Genomic DNA, 19,771 nt, shown 5'->3' on the forward strand with positions numbered 1-19,771 from the left:
CAAGCTCCGCGACACACCTGCTACACAAACCACCTATTCTGCATCTGTGACAACAAGTGTATCTTTCTTTCCAGGAATGTCCTAGCTCAGGGTTGTCCAACTCCAGACCTCGAGAGCCGAAAACCTGCCGGGGTTTCATGGTACCCTACATTCATATCTCGGGATTATGTCTCGGGAGGGTAGCTCAGGGGCAGAGTGCTCGCCTTGGAAGCAAGACGGCATGGAGCAACACGGGTTAGGTCCCTGGGTCTGCGCTTACGGAGCAACACAGGTTCGATTCGCGGGTCCGCGCTTAGAACCACAAGGTATAAAGCGTGTTATAAATAACCCATTATATCATATCAATATTCATGAGAAAAAATGTGCATACATTTAGATTCATTGTATGTAAATTTGTCTCATGAATATTAATGAGAGGTATCATGAAAATCTGACATAAACCGGCCCTCGAGGCCTGGAGTTGGCTCAAACATTGCATTTTCACTATTAGTTGGATTTGGTACTTGTTGCCCTATTACTTTTTTGTGCATTTGGGTTATGTTAAGCTACCATTGCATTGGACTCTGAAATTTCACAATCCACCTCCTGCTGAATTTCGAAACATACACTGCACATGTGTTCTACTACATATGAGACTACATATGAGAAAGATCACATTATTCTCACTCGTACTCTTGATAATTTGACAAAGGTGAGAAATTGATATTGCAGGGTTTCCAAATATCATGGGGGCAATTAATTGTACTCTATAGGGCTAGCTGCTCCAGGAGGAAGCAAATGTATCAGGAACCCTTGAATTTAATTCAATGATACACACCTTTTTGGAAATTCTGACCATAATGTTTGCTGTGAACCTTTCCTATAATCTGGCAAACTTTCAGGAAAGAGGAGGCCCTCAGAGGTAGGGCAAATATTAGATTTTATATTTAAGCAGACCATCCAGGATATTGTGGTAGGAAATGTAAAATGTTGCCATGCACACTGCCTCTTTCTTCAATTTTCCAATCTCACACTGTCCAGTCAAAAAAATGGCCTAAAAAATGCTGCAGTAAATATAATTTTGTGCCTCAAAATTTGCATTCATGCTGCAACATTTTAAATTTCCTGTTGAAATATCCTTGATGGTCAGTTTAAGACCCTGCAGAGGGGGGCGGGACCCTGCAGGACAGTGAAGTGTTTAGATACTCCTCTCCTGCCCAACATAGACGGCAGAGTATGTTTTGCTTTGCACATGGTACATAGATAGCCAAACATAGGGGGTCATTCCGAGTTTGGAGGCAGCCATGGTGCTATTAGCACCATGGCTGCCTCCAAACCCGGGTCCGGTGTCTCTGAATGGGGATTTACCGGGTCTTTCCAACCTTGGAGGACCAGGTAAGTCCCCATTAAAAAAAAAACATTCCCCATTCCCATTTCAGCCCCCAAAGGGCTCAATGGGAATGTGGAAGGCGCTAATAACGGGCCCGCAAATTGCGGGCCGTTATTAGCTCCATGGTCCCTTAACGGTTCCCGCTAAGGACGACTGGTCAGCTAAGGGATCTCGGAATGTGGTGGTAGGGGGTTTACGGCACCGGCATCCTTACTGGTGCCATTAACCCCTTACCGCCAGGGTCGGAATAACCCCCATAGTCTTTCTTCTATATCAACACTTTTCCTGAGCACTTTTGGTCTCAATATTGTTCATATGGGAATCGGCGTGAGAGTGCAATGTACTCTCACTATTCAGTCATCCTATGTAAAGAAAATAAACGGTTACAAACTTCCTTCTGCTGTGCCTTGTAGCACATCAGTAGCAGAAGAAGTCTTTCTTTTATATGAAATGCAGACTACCTTCTTTAACCTGGCAGAATATAGTCTGTCTTCTATGTCATGCTCATATCTGATAGTGTTTACAATAAAATGATGCACTGTCTTGTGTGTTCTACACAACCACTGCAATATTTCCATTGTAAATCAAAACGTAGTTCAAAGGGAAAGGACAGGCTGCTACTGCATCTCACTGAATATCTGACTGGGATTTTGGAGCACCAATTAACTTTAATACACTTTCCATGGAAACCCACACGTATTTGCAGGTCACTTATGAACAATGGGAAATAGCACTTCAAAAAGTAAAGCCTGCACAAAACTGTGTGAAATGCATTCACTTGCCCTAACAACTCTCAGAAGGTGTGTGGTTATCACAATGCAATTATTCCTTGAACAGTATTCCAAATGCTATTGTACCTTATTGTATTATGATTCCCTGAGCGTACCTTCACCGTAAAAAAATATATATAATTAAACAACTTATAACAAAATGTGTACATCAGTTCTGTATACTCTAAGAAATGTGCAATCAAATAGGATGTGTATCTCACTGAGTACCAGAAGACTAAGAACACGCAGTAAGAGGTTTGAGAACTTCTGCTGCCATAAACATTGAGCTTGTTTGCAGCTAGTGTGAAATAATTTGCAAATATGTATCGCCTCCACTGCCTTGCCATAATTTAACTCTATACTATTGATGTTGTACCCACATGTTTTACCCACAGTCTTTTGCCAACCTTTTGACTGTGTCTCATGTCTGACAATCTTCAATGACCGTGGTTGCCTGCAGCATTGACAGTCAAAGCCCAACTGTGCAACATGTATATTTTATGGCGTTTGGCATTTTTAAATCCAAATGTGCAAACTTATTGTTTTGGGATTGAAGGTGGGTAGTGGCATTGAATGAATTCAAGGGAGGTGGAGGACTATGTTGGGAGGCACAATGCGTTGCATGATGACGTCTTGCAATGATATGAAATTATTTAAGCTACAATCCCTATGTCAGGGTTGTACAAGGCCGATAATGGTCCGACAGCCTGAGCCCAGGTTATCTGAGCAAAGCGAGGTCTCACGGCTCTCACCAGTGCGGAGCACCCCACCCCTGCCTCCCAACCCCAACAAGGAGGTGATAGCTATTAGCACAGTGGGGTTCTGTCCGAAGTACAAATAGTTTTAATACATCTTTGGGTTTTCTTGGGAGATGGGCTATATCTGTATTGTGCAAGCCCAATCTCCCATTCCCAAGAAAATGACCACCACCATAGTGAATAGAAAAGAGACAAACATGATACTACTGACTCTGTGCTAAGATCATGGTAGAAAGAAAGAGATTAGTGGTTCTGCAACCAATTTTACACTACCTGAATATTTTTTAAAAAGACTGCTGAGCCATACACACATGGTAATTATCTAAAAGCATAGGGGACAGGCCTGGATGACTCAGTTGACCTGCAAGTTTTCATCATTATTTTGACCGAAAATCAGACAGACACAACTCCCACCCTGGATCCACGCAGTGTGCCCACTTTCACGTGAACTGGATAAAGATTGACAGCCCCAATATGCAAAAGGAAGTTATGCATGTCAAGTAAACAACCAGTTCCAGTAGACCCATATGTTTGGATTTTTTCAATTGTAATATGGATTGCTGTATTTTTGACTGAAAAATCTCATCGAAATATATAGTGGGGGTTGGGAAAGTGTATACAAGTAGTGTGGGGGTCGGGCATAGTTAACAAAAACAATAGGGGATGGGGGCTTGGAGGAGAACTCCCAAAAATATTTTTTTCAGTAAAAAATACTCATAAAAGAGAAATCAAAGACCGTTGGTGAAATTATATAGAGTCGGCTGTATTTCATTGGTGAAAAAAGAAGCCTTTATGAGGTAGAGAAGTAACTCACAGCTGCAGGCAGCATGTTGGTTGCTTTACGGTGGTGGTTGGTCCTTACAAGTTGTATTAGGGTTCCCTTATGCCCCGTAGTCCCACTATGTATTCCATTCCTGCTGCCGTCACACTCGTTGGGACATTTAGGGCCATTTGTGTGACTCACTTTTGGGTGTTAACTGCAATTGCCCAATAGCCTCATTTAATAATTTAATTCTATAGAGTTTAATAATGTTTCCCTGCCTTCATGAAGCTGATCATCTAAATGTTTAGGGGATTTACAACCCAGTATAGACTATTGTCTGCTATGAAAAGGAAGGTTAGTGATATTCCAATTCATTTTAAGGAATTCATTGAATTGCAGAGCGATTGGCTGCCTGTAGCAGTCCATGCTCCAGCAATGGAGCAAATGAAAAGGCGTTTCATTATCCTCTTGGGAGCAAAGCCAATCAAAGGGAAGCTGATCCCAAGGACAGACGGATCGATGCATAGATTAAAATTCACTTGCAGCTAATTATTTTTGTTAATGGTTATGCCCCAACAGTGGACAGGCGAGCTTCTGGGTTGACTTGCACAAGGTATTGCTCACATTCACAGAAGACCTCACGATCATTGTAGGGGATTTTAATTCCCCCTCAGACTCTCATGTAGACAGAAAGTCTGCAATGTTGCTTGCAAATTTTAAAAACCTACATTTCCTTCAATCAATGGTCTCCATATCAAATATAAGCGACTCCAGGAGAACACTACATTCCAAAGACCTTGGATACTCATGTTATTCTAAACCACACTGCTTACACTCACACATTGAGTATATCCTGGTCAGCAAGAACTTTAGGATAGCATTAGAAAATCATGGTGTAAAGCTGATGGCTGCAGTGGCTATTGACAGTGAAAAGGTCTTCGACCTGGTCGAGCGGACATACATGTTTCGGGTACTAAAGTGGACGGGGTTTGGACCATATAGGTTGGGCATTATAAAAAAAAATAATTTCTGCTGCCCTCTGGGGCCTTCAATGGCACTACGCAGGAGGTGTAAAGCCTTACAAGAAGAAGACGTGCTGTGCCCCTTTCTTTATATCCTAGACTAGGACCCTCTAGAAATCAGAATTCAGAAGTATTTTCTGATCAAGTATATTTCAACCAGTCATTCCACCGTCAATATCTTTGCATATGGAAACAGTGTGTTGGTGTCTGTGAAAGACCCTTCACAATCTATCGCTACCCTACTGTTATTACTGAACATGGTCCACTTGGGTTACAAAGCACATTGGGAAAAGACTGATCGGCTTAGCCTAACCTGAACAACCAATGGTATGTGATACCTTTGAGTCATATTTGCACCAATAATAAACCAAACCAGGTCGTACAATACAGAGTATATCTTATATTAACTACAAATACATGCCTGCATGCTGACATTTTGGCACATGGTCTCCCCACTTCCTTTTGTGGTGCGGAAAGCCTTATTTATTCAATCAAAATGGTTCCAGTTCCTAAGGTCCTAACCTCCTCTTATTTCTCCCCAATGATGTATTCAAAAGAATAGACTACATTCTTTCAAGGTTTCTTGGAGTACATACAGGTTTGTGCAATAGCTTATTCATTCTTCATCGGAAAAAGAAAGCTTGGGCCTTCCTCATCTTTCAAGATTATCAAAGGGGTTTTGCTCTAAAACAGACATCTCACTGGATGACATGCAAGGACGTCATTTCACCAAAATGCCAGGGGCAACCGAAGTGGAATCACATGACCCTTGACCTCTGATGACATCACCGGAAGGGATGTAATTTGACCCACCCCAAACTGACATCACGGGAAGCAATCCGAACTGACATCACAGGAAGCGATGGAACACAACCTTTTACCCCTTGACAAAACAGCAAGTGGCATCACATAGCATTGTTTCTGAGTACACTTTGAAAAATATGTTTACAATATTACTGTAACATGATATACATTTCATACAAGAATGGATCACCATATGTATCGGCAGAAAAAAACATGCTATAACTGCAACTGAGTCCGAAATGGATTCTTATTCTACTCAACGCTTTTTGGAGGGTTTTGCTTCCATTGTGAATTTGAGACGTTTAAGAACAGAATAAATCAGTGACTCACCCCCTGAATTGTGCCTGAAATTAACCTTTCATGACTATTGTATGGAATTCCAGAAAGACGAATAGCTCAAATAGCCACATGGCATTGGCCACAGCCCAGGAGCTTCCATTTGTAAAAAAATAAAAACAATAAAATGTTTTTTAGGGGTAGCAAGGGAGACCACAGGGGTAGCAAGAGAGGCATCAGGGATCGCAAGTGCGACTCCTGGCGACCCTTAAATGACGTCCCTGCTGATATGGGAGGCTCTTCCACCAACATTTCACACTTCCCTTTTGTTATCTACAGTGCAAGTTATGAACATTGCCCAGAGGGAAGCTGTTTGCTCATAAGTGCAATGTAGGTATTTGTTATGTACAAAGGGAGGTTTTCACATAACCAGTAGTTTAAAGGTAAAGAACCTTTTATTTGCAAGTTTATGACATAAGACGACCCCCAGCAGGAGGAGTACAATCTTCCCACTAAGGCCCTGCTTCTTCACTGGCTCTCCTTGGAACCCTGCTACATAAGATGCAGTTCTATGTTCTATAGTATCTAAGTGACAATAGACATAGTGAAGGAAATATTATACACTCATGGTTTAACAGGTAAACATTGGAAACACTGCACATCCTAACACCTCTCCTCCTTAAACATAACAAGTAACTGCGTGGGTGAGGACCCACTAAAATTGAAACCTGTAAAACACATATTGAACAACTGAAATTGAAACCTGTAAAATAAATATTATACACTCGTGGTTTAACAGGTAAAACATTGGATGCGCTGCAAGTCCTGGCACAAATCAAGAGCATAGATATATGACATCTAGTGGTTGATTAGGTAGAGTCACAAGAAAGTCCCTGTCTCCAACTAACTGAAGACAAATTAACATTGAAACGGAAAAGCCACCCTTTCCTTATTCCAAATAGCTCCTCCTTTGACCGACACTGACGAACCCAAGTCTTTCACAACTTGCTTGGGTTCAGAAAACAACGAGGCTCCTTTACGAACTTTGGTGGGGAGCTTGACTTTAATCCAATCACCCTCTTTGACCTTGAGTTCCCTACAACAATTCTTCTGATCATACCTCTCCTTGGATCTAACTCCAGCTTCAAAAATTCTGCTTTTTACACTCTCTAGATCCACATCCACCATTTTTGATTTGCCCATCCAACCTGGACATAAATGAGTATTTGGTTTTCTTCCTCTCAAGATCTCAAATGGACTCACGCCTGTGACACTATGGGTAGTTAGCCTATACTGGAACGTGGGGATGATATAAAGAAGTATTCACCTGCTCAATCCCATGATTCTCTAAGAATTCTTTAAACTCTCTGGAAACAAGTTGGGTCCCATTGTCAGACAAACACTTTCTTGGAAACCCTTCTCTCCAAAACAGTTGTTCCAAAAATCTGATTATACTACTACTGGATATGTCCTTGAGTACACATACCTCCGGCCATTTTGATAATAAATCCATGACTACTAATAGGTAGCTATCTCTGCCACCACCAATATTAAATGGACCGAGGAGATCCAACGCAATTTCATCCCAAGGGACACGCGGGGACTCCCTCACTACCATGGGAACTTTTTGCACTTTCAAGCCTTTGTTTCCCTCAATACATTCCACACAGTCTTTGACTTGTTCCTCTATGTCCTTGTCGATACCAGGCCACCAAAATTCAGACCTCACAAGTCCCTTCGTCCTGGCCAGACCTAAATGCCCAACATGGGCCAACTCCAAGACAGACTTCCTCATACCGACTGGCACAACCATCTGGTGACCCTTGTATAAATAACCATCCTGAATCCATAGCTCCTCCCTCACTTTGGCAAAACCATTCATCTCGCCCCTGTGGCTCTTAATTTTACCTTCTGCAACCAGAGTAAGTACTCCTTGATATACAACATCCTCCGTGCAAGACACATCCCACTCACTTTTCTTTAATGTTTCATGCACCTGGAATATTTCTGCACTCTCCTCTGAACTTGTAAAGTCACTATCGTCAGAAATTTCCCTCTGGACAGATCTAGACAAGGCGTCTGCAACCACATTAACCTCCCCCTTTACGTGGAGCATGGTATACTGTAACCCTTGCAATGCCGTGACCCATTTCATAATGCGTCTTGAGACTCCCTCCAAACCACCTTTCGTAAAAATTCCAACCAAGGGTTTATGGTCAGTGCAAATGGTGAAACTCCTCCCCCACAAGAATCTTTTAAATTTCTCGACACCCCAAACGCATGCTAGAGCCTCCTTCTCAATAACTGAATATCTAGATTCTGGGCCCTTCAAAGACCTGGACGCAAAAGCCACAGTCTGTAAACCTGTCTGATCCTCCTGCATCAGAACAGCCCCAACACCATAATCACTGGCATCAACAAAAAGCAATGTGGGTTTACTTTCCTCAAATATCTTCAAAATGGGAGCATTGACAATAGCCTCTTTTATCATCAAAAATTCTTTCTTGCACCGGTCACACCATTTAAAAACGACTCCCTTGCGAGTGAGAAATCTCATATTCCTCGACATTTCTGCTAACCCCTTGACAAATTTGCCGTAAAACTCCACCACTCCCAAAAATGATAGTATGTCCCCTTTAGACTTAGGCTCCTCCATTCTTTTTATGGCCTCAATAGCCTCCTCCTTGGGTCTAACCCCTTCCCCAGTGATCTCATGACCCAGGTACACCACTTTGTTGGCTTTAAAAGTACATTTTTCCAAGGCAACGGTGAGGCCTGCCTCCTTCAAAATATCCAAAACTCTTTTCAAATGAACATCATGCTCCTTCTCATCGCTCCCACATACAAGAACATCATCCTGATAACACATCACCCCTTTTTCACCCCCAAGTAATTTATGCATAATACTCTGAAACACACTTGCGGCTGAGACCAAACCAAATGGCATGCGAACACACCTGAACAATCCAATCGGGGTGATGAAGGCGGTGAGATCCCTGGAATTAGGGTGCAATTCAACCTGATGGTAGGCCGATTTAAGATCTAGTTTGGAGAACACTTTTGACCCAGCTACTCCCACCATCAAATCATCTATTCGGGGAAGAGGAAACCTGTCTGCCACAACCATGCTGTTTAGATGTCTAAGATCTATACAGAGCCTCAAAGACCCATTGCCTTTTCTGACTACAACTATAGGACTGACCCATTCAGATGCTTCTATCTTTTCAATGACACCATCTCTTTCCATTCTCTTGAGTTCTTCCTCTACATCTCCTCTAAGAGCAAGAGGAATAGTTCGCAGTTTTGCAATCTTAGGGACAGCTCCTTTCTTTAGGCGAATTACATGTACAAAGCCCTTAAGACACCCCAATTTCCCAGATAACGTGGTTTGTATCTCTGTGGGCTCTCCTCCCGCAACAGACATTACCTGCTCGGGATGACTTGCCTCAAGCCTTATCTTCAATTCAGCTTGATCACTCCATGACAACAATTCACCCCCTCTGTTGGTAACATACACACAACCTTTGGCCTTCCTGTCCTTAAACTGTAATTCAGCATCAAAGCAACCTATAATATCTATGGGAACATCTCCATAAGCATTTGCTTTAACAGTATTTTCCCACAGAGTACCACTATCGATTTTGTTCCTCCACACTTCCACACTTATCAAGGTGTAGTCAGCACCACTATCCATTAGCATGCGTACGGGTACACCTCGAATTACAACCTCAGCATAAGGTTTCTGCATTTTCACTCTGCCATTGACAGCATTCACTGTAAATACCACTTCTCTGCCATCCTCACAATATGACTCATCTTCATAACTTGCACTTATTTCATGCACTTGATTTGACCCAGCATTAAAATTTCTACAACATCGGGCAATGTGCCCTCTCACACCACACTCATTGCATATGATATGAATAGCAAAGCAATCCTTATCCGAGGCTATATGCGACAAGCTTCCACATCTAAAGCATCTTCTCCGTGGAAAACCTCTGGATTGTCCTGAATCCCTAACCATCTTGAAAGAATTCATGTCTTTGGGAATCCCTCTGCTATCTTTTGCAGGAACCCATTGACGCCATCCTCTGCCAGTTGCCGGTCTGTTCTCTTCGCTCCTTTTAGCATTCTGCGAGGCGCGTCTTGGATTCCACGTACTCTGCCTCTGAACAACCGTTGAAACCTTCAGCACTGAACCCTGACTCTCATCCAACTTGGGTTTACCATTGTTCACAGTATCCGATTGAAGAACTTCAATGCACTTATCTGTGTGTTCCACCATTTTCGCTATCTCAATTGCTCGATCCAAAGTGGGGTTCCTCTCTTTCCATAGTTCTTTCCTAATACTGTCATTGGAACATTTAATCATTAGCTGGTCTCTCAAGTGCTCATCCTGACAGTGAGTGAATTTGCATTTCACTGCTAAGCCCCTTAAAGCCGTGACAAAATCCTCGATACTTTCCCCACTCCTCTGCTCTCTCGTGGCAAATTTATATCTTTCCAATATAATGTTCTCCTCCACTCTAAAATGCCTGTCCAGTTTGGCTAATGTCCTTTCGTATGGACCAGCATCCAAAATGTCAGAAGGCTCCGGCAATCTCTTTAAGACCTCTTGGCCTGCAGTTCCCAAACAGTGAAATAGCAATGCCTCCTTGCGCTCATTGGAGTAGTTGGCACCAAACACTGCTAAGGCATATTTGCTGAATCCTTCCTTCCAGTCTTCCCATCTAACCCTGGGTTCACCTGGCACTGCCAGAAAAAACACAGGAGCAGGCACATTTGCCATGTCTCAAAGTTGCAGAATAGAATAACAAGCTTGCAATTCTGGTTTAACCAATAGAGCTCCCACCCAAACAGGTAGGTGACACTAATTAAAAGATAGCTGCTTGGTTATGTACTCACCCTGGAGCGCCTCACCAGGGTCATCGGCGGCGACTCCTTTCTCAACCTTGCTCAGTGTGGGGCCAGGGTGTCCAATGGCCGCTCGGAAAACACACAACCCAAAATCCAATTATAAAAGTGCCAAAGCCGTGTCTTTGCCAGCCCGGTCTCCACAAGTTCAACAAAATTGCAGGGGTCCAATTCCAGCTCCCACAGACCACGGAGCCTCCAGGGGTTTTCCTCTGGCGCTAGCAATGTCCCTCCGGTGGATGCCACACACTGGATGTCAGGCCGTCAATAATCCACTGAAAAAGGCCCTCCCTCAGGCAAGTCAGGCTGGCTCCGCTCCACAGCCAGCACACTAGATCTGTAGAAAAGGCGCTGGGGGTCGTCCTCCGGGTCCCAGTCAAAATCCTCGTCGCCAAATGTTATGTACAAAGGGAGGTTTTCACATAACCAGTAGTTTAAAGGTAAAGAACCTTTTATTTGCAAGTTTATGACATAAGACGACCCCCAGCAGGAGGAGTACAATCTTCCCACTAAGGCCCTGCTTCTTCACTGGCTCTCCTTGGAACCCTGCTATATAAGATGCAGTTCTATGTTCTATAGTATCTAAGTGACAATAGACATAGTGAAGGAAATATTATACACTCATGGTTTAACAGGTAAACATTGGAAACACTGCACATCCTAACAGTATTCCTCCGGGAAATGGACACATACATGGAAAACGGGCTCTTCTATGTCGTCCCATGTGAACAGCTCCTATTCTGCATGGCATTGAGTTATCTTCATGGAAGTTCTGGTCATGTCTCTCTATAGAGTCTATATGATGATATGATACAGGCAGTGGTACCGGTAACCTCTTCTGCATTCCTCGTCTTCAGTGGCTCTAGTTCAGACAGCAGCTCACCCCTTACTACCACGTGTTCCTCCACATTCACTTCCCGGGTTAGTAGTTACCCGCTGTGTTCTTGATTCCAGACTTTAAGATGGCTCTGTAGCAGAACGTTCAGTGAGACCGAAGGCACTATGATGTGTGTTACTGATGCTGGGTGGTTGCATCCATTCTTCATGCAAAGCTAATGGTATAAAAGTATCCTGTCAAGAAACATGGTGAGTCGCGTGTGTTTCCGGCTTTAGATTCTTAGCAGACAATCGTTTCTCTGCAATTGATGAGGACGTTTCATGCAATGGTGGTTGTATAGGTATTGTGATTGCAGGTTCAAATTAGCCTTAAATGCAACACCAGTCAAACATAGCTTTTTCTGGCACTGGCCCTGAATCTTTTGCTGCTCTATGCGAAAATGCATGAGTCTAAATCCCTCCCTCCCTCCCACTCCTTTCTTTCTTTCTTTCTTTCTTTCTTTCTTTCTTTCTTTCTTTCTTTCTTTCTTTCTTTCTTTCTTTCTTTCTTTCTCTTCCTTCCTCCCTCCCCTCCCTTCCTTCCTTATTTTTTTCTTACGTTCTTGCTTTCTTTATTCCTTTCCCTTTTCCTCTCTTCACCTTCCCCTTTCATTTCTGTATCATTCCTCCTGCCCCCCCTTCAACCTTCTTTTCTGTTTTCCTCCATAAGCAATTCCGATGTTGCCCCATTTCCCTTTGCTTTGATCTTTCCTTCTCCCTCTCCTTTCTTCTGCTGCCACTGCCATTTTTCTTTTCATTTATTCATGTTATTCTCGTTTTCTCTTTCTTACACCCACGTCGTCACCATTATCCACCAACGTGTGGCTGCCGCAGTTCCTCTCTTTTTGACCTTCCAGTTGAAGGCCACTGTAAATGTAACTTTGAAAATACTTCACAAGTTCTCACTGAAAGCTCCAGAGGTCTATATGTTGAGTGTCTGCTAGTGGTTTATTTTTCTTTTGGTAATTAATTCTGCCTCCCACCCCTACCCACCGTCCCATCTGTATTGGCGACCCCAGGCCAAAGTCTGAGGGTGCCTGGTTATAGGGACAGCCCTGCCTAGGGTGGAGCAACCCTCACAGCCTCTCCGAATCTCTTTCTTGTTAGGTTTTTGAAATACCAGAAAGGTTAAATAGTATCTTTAAACATTGTCTGTAGCATTTCCAGAGGAACGCCTACTTACATGGATTCGTTTCTGAGTGTGGAGTAACTGATTACCTATCTGAGGTGAACCCATTCCGGGATAAAATGTCATGTGAACCAGCGGGCTCATCCTCATACATGTTCGCTGTGCCTCTTCATAAATGAAATCCAGCCATTAAAGAGGTATATGTATATACATATATATATATATATTGAAGAATATGTTAATTTGTATTTCTCCAAGGAGGTCACTGGGGAGAAGGTACTGTGGTGTATAAACATGTTTGAACTGAATTCACTATATGTTCTTGCATTTAGAGCCACTGTCAGGATGACGTTGTTTGAAATGATGTGAGTTGGTTAAATTTGTTTTCTCAGCCTACAGCCATATTTTGTGGGTTTGCTAACACAAACTATGTTTCTTGTCTACCTAGCACCCCCCGAGCCACTGTTATGCAAATTTGCAGATGGAGGGCAGAAGAAGAGACAGAATCAGAGCAAATACACACAGAACGGCCGGCCGTGGCCCAGGGAAGGAGAGGTGAGTGGTCTTTCTTCAGTCTCTAGGAAATCACTGAGGCAGAAAGGGGACAAGTAGACCTGCTCTGTTGAGCTTTTCTACTTCGAATAGAGCGGATCCTACAAAGACATGAAGAATACAGCAAGTATTTTATATGCCCTCCAATTCCTATCAATGGTTGCATGATCTCACTTGTTACCTATAGAGACACCTATCAAGTCTTTAACATTTGGATGCCTCTGAAATACACCACAGTTATTGATTAGATACACCCCCATGGATGCAGCAAAACAAGTTACGCGTATCCATCTTGATTTACCTGGCCACTTAAAAGGTCCACTCTTGTCTATCTCCATATGATCCAACTGCCCACAAACACTGTATGCTGTGTGTGTTTACACCCTCCCATTCAATACATTGGGCCTCATTACGACCCAGGCGGTAAGGGGTTTACGGCAGCGTAAACAGCGCCGACCCTTACCGCCTGATTCCGAGGTCCCTTAGCGCCATGGAGGATTTACCACCTGCTTTTAGCAGGTGTTAAAATCCATGGCGCTAAGGGACCTTTTTGTTAATTACGCCACCGTAATTTACGGTGGCGTAATTAACGCCTTCCCCACTCCCATTATGCCCTATGGGGCAAAAATGGGAATGGGGAAGGGTAAATGGGGATTGGGGACTTACCGCCCCGCCAACCTCGGAATGAGGCGGTAAGTCTGCCAACCACCATGGCGTAAACGTAGTAACTTACCGCCTGGGTCGTAATGAGGCCCATTGGCTTTCTGTTATTTTGATGTGTAATGGAAAGTTGGTAAGTGCACCTATTAGCACTGACTCATTCTGGTGAGGCATCACATCATCACAGGTCTGCACCTGCATCCATCTTCCTGGACTGCACTGCCGGATATTGATTATTGATAATGTTCCACCTGGGTAGGAAAATTGCAGAGAAATCTACATAGTCCCTAGGTTCCTGTGCCATTATTTTCCCGTGGGGGAAAATGCACCTGGATAACTGCCATGCTTGCGTGAACGCATGACGATGTTCAATAATTGTGAACACCATTAACAAACATGGTAGACATCATTATGCTGGAGCCCGTGGAGTCTGTCTGCTCTTTGCATAAGCAAAGGGAATCCAACAGGGTCTCAGACTCTCCACCCACATTGAAATCTGAAGTTGACCGAGATGTTCTCAGTCTCTCTTCTCAGAGCAAAGAGTCAAGATTCAAGACTTGTATTTATTTATTTATTTATTTATGTATTTATTGTATTGGCCATTAGTCACATAACAGGACTTTTTACACATGTTTATCACATAAACAAGCATAAAACAAGGAGTAAAAATACACAGTCAAATTCAAGAATCATCTGTCAATCACAAAGATGTTTTTTTTAATAAAATTCAGTTCATTTAGGAATTTTAATAAAGCAACAGATATGGAATCTCTTTCCCAGATGATATCCGCTGCCAAAAAGCTTAGGTTAAAAAGACACGTTGGGTCATGGACAAAATGGGCAAAGTATTTTAGTCTCAGGGGGTTAGGGGGTAGAACAGGATATTAACAAGTGTTGGGAATCCTGTATGCACTCTTAATGCACTGTCTGCTTAATTAGGCCTTACTTGAAGGAATAAAAAAACAGTACAGTCATTTAATAAGTACAAATAGATTGCCAATTATAACATATCAAAATCTTTAAAAACAGAAGATAAGAATAAAGAAGATAAAATACGCATTTTATTATACATGTTTTAAACTTTTTAAGAGTACTCAGACCTTCTTAACCTGTAACAATAACGAGAAGACTGTCTTAATGGGGAAATGCTACTCCGGCGGAGACACAATAATGTACAAATGTTGGCTTCATCACTCGCAGCCCATGTGTTGTAGAGAATGCACGCATTTACACTTCTAGATCTCTGTTCCCATGCCCAATGTATAAACCCTGCCGTTGCCTTTGTAATGGTCTCCTCAAAGTCCCCTAAGCGCAGTGGAGGTACTCCTTCCTCATTCATCAGGAACCCTTCCTTCCTAATTAGGGGCGGGATGGATCTTTGCCTTTGGAGTTCATAGGCTGAGCAGTTGAGAAAACGGCACACATTCTCCTCCCCACCCCCACAGATGCTGTGTTTGGCATTGGCATTTGCTTCTCTATGCATCTTTTCCTGTTACTTTCTAATGGTAAAGCATCTGCCCTGGCAAAAATGAAGAGGCGTCTTTTTTGGGGATTGATAAAGCGATTCAAGATATGGTCGGTGCCCGCCATACAGCATATAAATGGCTATCCACTTTGGATGGGATACAATAGCCAACTCTTGTGCATCAGTCGATTTTGCCTATCAAATGTCTTTCTTTTAAACTTGTTAAAAATCGACCTGGAGGAGGCCAGTGGATATGTTTCAGTATCTAATATGCACTCTAGGCCCAGAGATGTAAGATCGTGACACACCTGCATCCTATAGTTTGAGAAAAAGGACTGGGAGAAGTGGTCTCATGAGGCCCTGTCTATTAGGGCCTGTGTCTGGGCTGATGCTCTTTTAACAGCATACCTTTCTGGTGAATTCCTCACTCTTCGTTGTTGCCTTTGGGGGGCACCCCTCATCAGGGAGAATCACGGTTGCGAAGCCTTGGAGTAAGTAAAGAAGATGTTTTCAGCATTGGCGTTTGCTTATGCCTCCTCTGTTGACATTTCTGTCCAGACCCTAGTCCCCCACAGCATAGGTGTCTATTCCGCCAAATTCCCCTCTGAAAACATTTTCAATTTCAGACCCGAAATTGACTCGGTATATCAGAGCAGAGAACTGCAAAGAGCAGCGTTCCCGATCCCTGGCGGACCTGGTTTACTCCAAGGCCACAAAACACTCAGAGAGTTTGTTATCAGACATTTTACCACACTGGAGCCAATTAAGGGAGGCATATGTTTTTTCTTTACCACTGTCTTCAGACTAAAGGTGGAATTACCTCTTGGGTAAATAACCAGTTAATTACTAGAGAATGGAACCCTTGGTTATTCATCAAGACACAAATGATCAAGAATATTGCTTTCTTTTGTTATAGCTCAATACTTATTGGTGTAGACAGCAAGTTGGTGAATACATTGAGGTAGGTACACGTTGTTCAGTAGTGAATTAATTTACAGCAAAGAAAGCAGGGCCTGACACTTTAAAGTCATAATGTAATAAGCATTTATATTCCATCCCTTGCAGTTAACGTAAACTGGATCCTGCTGTTAATGAACTCACAGTGCAGTTGATCGTATTTATTTTGGCCAGATATCAAATTTGGCAGGTACTGTGTTTAGGCGAACCGATACACTGGCATATCAAGAGACAGCCACCTTCTGTTAAGGTGAGCCTGCAAGACAGAGCTGTTGAAGGGACTACGGCTCTCTGGGTGAGAGGCACGATACATATACTCTTTGCAGGGCATGTAGGAACAAGATGGAAGTCTTTCTAAAGGCACTGACCTATTGATCGAAAGGTGGGTTGCTGTCGAGAAGAGATCCTGGATTTGGCTTAATCATGCAATATTGTGTTGGGGCGAACAATCCCTAGACCAAGCTCCTGGATGCAGTGGCCTCACTCCCATTTCCTTCAACATGCATGCCACCATAGAATAAGCCACATATTGGAAGTACTTGCTCATCAGGACAGACAACTTTACACCACTTTGGAGTCACTGCTGGTTTGAACATTGGATAAATGTCACAGGGAGTAAGAAAAGATTTTGTCTGAAGACCAATGGTAGAACTTTCTTTGTAATATAAATAAATGCCTAAGAGATCTGTAAAATTTGATTAATGCAATGGCAAACACTCCACAGACAGCATCCAGGCACCCTGACACGCATCTCCAGGTCATATCAGAAAATCAACACATTTTGGGAAGCTGCATCACAAAGAATTTGAATAATCTGGGAGACTATGGTCAAAATGGAGTATTTTGTGCCAGTTTTATTGCAGCCTACATGCAAGAATATCTGGTGCACGGGTGGCAACCTATGACTTGTAAGGGCGATTGTATGTGCCAAAAAAGCGATCTAAAGAAAATGGAAAGACAGATGTCACCCTTGGCAGCAAGTCTGTAAGCAACTTCTTTCACATTTCTCCAACCTTTTTCTATTCCAGTGCACAAGAATATTGCAAAGGTGGCACATTAGTAAACTACTCCTTTCGTATTCCTCCCGCCCTTTTCTATTCCAGTCACTCCAGAAGACCTCAAAGACAGCAAGTCAGTAAACAACTCCCTCACATTTCCAACCCCCTTTTTCAATGCCAGTCTTTATGATTCCCAAAGATTTGATCAAGCATATCTCAGAGATATTACTGGATGGTTTGACAAACCTTTTTGCTTTATAGCGCTGGTGGGTGGTTGACAACCGTATGGTGTAGCCGTGCGTTAGTTAATTCGAGGGTATTTGTAACAGAGGAGCAAGACTCCTGACTTGCCATCAATGACGGTTTTAATGTTGTTACACACATGAAGCAAAAGACCTAGTAAACATGCTAGGTACAGGTGAAAAGGGAAGCGAACGCGTTTTGACCGTAGTCTTTATCAAGGCAGGACAAACATAGGTGATCCTGTGTGGGATTGTAGCACCTAGTAATGGTCTCCCAGTTGTTGTGGGCGGTGGGCTGGTTAGCCAATCTGAGTCCGGGCAGACCACACTCGCAGTCGAGTCTCGCGAACTAATATAAGATACAAATTTACTAATATTTCTATTAGTAGCCATTTGTATTAAGTCTGTTTCATAGCTGAAGATCCTAATTTTATGTTTCATCCATTGGTGACCTGCACCGCTATTGGATAACGTGTGTTCTCTTTTAAAGCATTTAGACCACGTTTTATGTGTCTCCCAGACTTTAGCAATAGTGTCAATGTTTCTATTAGCGCATTTTCTTTCAAATAGCTAACTATGCTAGTGTGAATGTTTAGCAACAATAGCTTTTCGTAGCATAGGCTTACTTTCGCTGCGTATACTGCTGTTATGTTCTTAATATTGAACTCAAAGTGGCGGAATTCAACTGGCAGACTCTTAGGCATGCAGAACAATATTCTTAGCATGTTAGCATCAAAACAATTCATTTCACTCATCAGATTATGGCCCCATAGTTCCACACCATACATAAGAACTGGAGTAACCTTTGCAGCATACAGCAACAATACTGTTTTACAGAAGTTCCCACATTACGACTAATAAATGCACTTATTGCATTCATTATTTTCATGCATTTAGTTATAGTGTCATTCCAATGTGGTATCCAAGTTAGGCTGTCATCAATGATTACCCCTAGGTATTTATATTGTTTAAACTCTTCTCTGCTAGCTCAGAGTCATATTTCCAGTGGTATTTTGGCCCAGCCTGACAACGTTTACACCGAGAAGACATGGTTTTATATTTTGAAATATTGACTTTAAATCCATTATTCTTTGCATAGTTATCAAGGCAGTCCAACAGGTTCTGCAGTCCAACCTGTATTTGATCTAGTAGCAACAGGTCGTCTGCATAACCTAACCAGTTATTTATTATGCTGGCTACCTATCTTAACTGGGCAAGTTCAGCTAAATTTAGATTAAACAGGGTTACTGCCAGCATGCAGCCCTGTTTAACACCTCTGCCAGTGGGAAGAGCTTTAGAAAGTTTACCCTCAACATTGAGTCTAATTTTAATAGAAGTGTCACGATAGAGCAGAGTGAAATTGTATAGGAGTCCACCCGGGATGCCCCAATCCGTTAACTTAGACCACAGCCTATTCCGCAGCACGGTATCGAATGCTGCGCTGAAGTCGATGTACTCTCCATATATAGCTGACTTGTTTTATTCAGTAAACTCGATCAAATTTGCTTTTGCAAATAGTTTTGTCGGAATGTCAAGCATAGCCAACATCCTGTAATGGGCTGGATTGGTCCAACATCCCTTCACGTATGCCGGCAGGATGTGGCTCACTCTCCAAGAAGGCGGAATTGTGCCACCTTTCCCTATTTCCCTATTTCAACAAACAGAAGCTGTAAAGCCTGTCCCATAGGATTTCTTGATAAGGCAATTACATGAGCCATCTGGGCCAGTGACACAACAGGCTTTTAGTTTAGTAATAATCAGTATTAAATAGTCAACCGTGTCTTTACACTCCCAAACTATTTCATGGATTTCTAGTCCACATCCGGCGGAAATTGGCTATTTAAGGTTTTCCCAATGTGTTTGACCCAAGCACTCTCAGGTACACTTTGTATGTGAAGGGCCCGTTTAGCAGTACCTCTAATTATTGCCCACACTCAATTAGTGTTACCACCGCGGGTGTGTGTTGGTAACTGGTTCCAGGTGTCCCTCTCACATGTGATATGGTGTAATTTTAACCATATCCTATACAATATTATTTTCCAAAATCTCTCAGTTTTACGGGCAGTCTTCATAATGGAGGAAAGTTGATTCCGTAGTTGTTTTTTTGCACTCCGCATCTTACTATCGAATTGTACATTCCTTTTACCTGTCCTATTCCAACATTCATGAGGACTCGTTTTTTAAACCATACTTCTAATCTCATTTGTGAGTTCTAA

The 19,771-nt window shown here is 42.6% G+C and overlaps 1 protein-coding gene across 6 annotated transcripts in view; it reads left to right on the forward strand.

Moving 5' to 3' along the window:
• Positions 1–19,771, forward strand: part of RBMS3 (RNA binding motif single stranded interacting protein 3) — a 2,259,106-nt gene that overhangs the window by 1,716,447 nt on the left and 522,888 nt on the right. For all 6 annotated transcript variants that reach the window (XM_069648793.1, XM_069648794.1, XM_069648792.1 and 3 more), the window contains exon 7: positions 13,130–13,236. In XM_069648793.1, coding sequence (XP_069504894.1) covers positions 13,130–13,236 — 107 coding nt within the window. The remainder of the gene's footprint in view (positions 1–13,129; positions 13,237–19,771) is intronic.

The sequence above is a fragment of the Ambystoma mexicanum genome, chromosome 2q (assembly GCF_040938575.1).
Source record: "Ambystoma mexicanum isolate Mex_15411 chromosome 2q, UKY_AmexF1_1, whole genome shotgun sequence".
Classification (NCBI taxonomy): Eukaryota; Metazoa; Chordata; class Amphibia; order Caudata; family Ambystomatidae; genus Ambystoma; species Ambystoma mexicanum.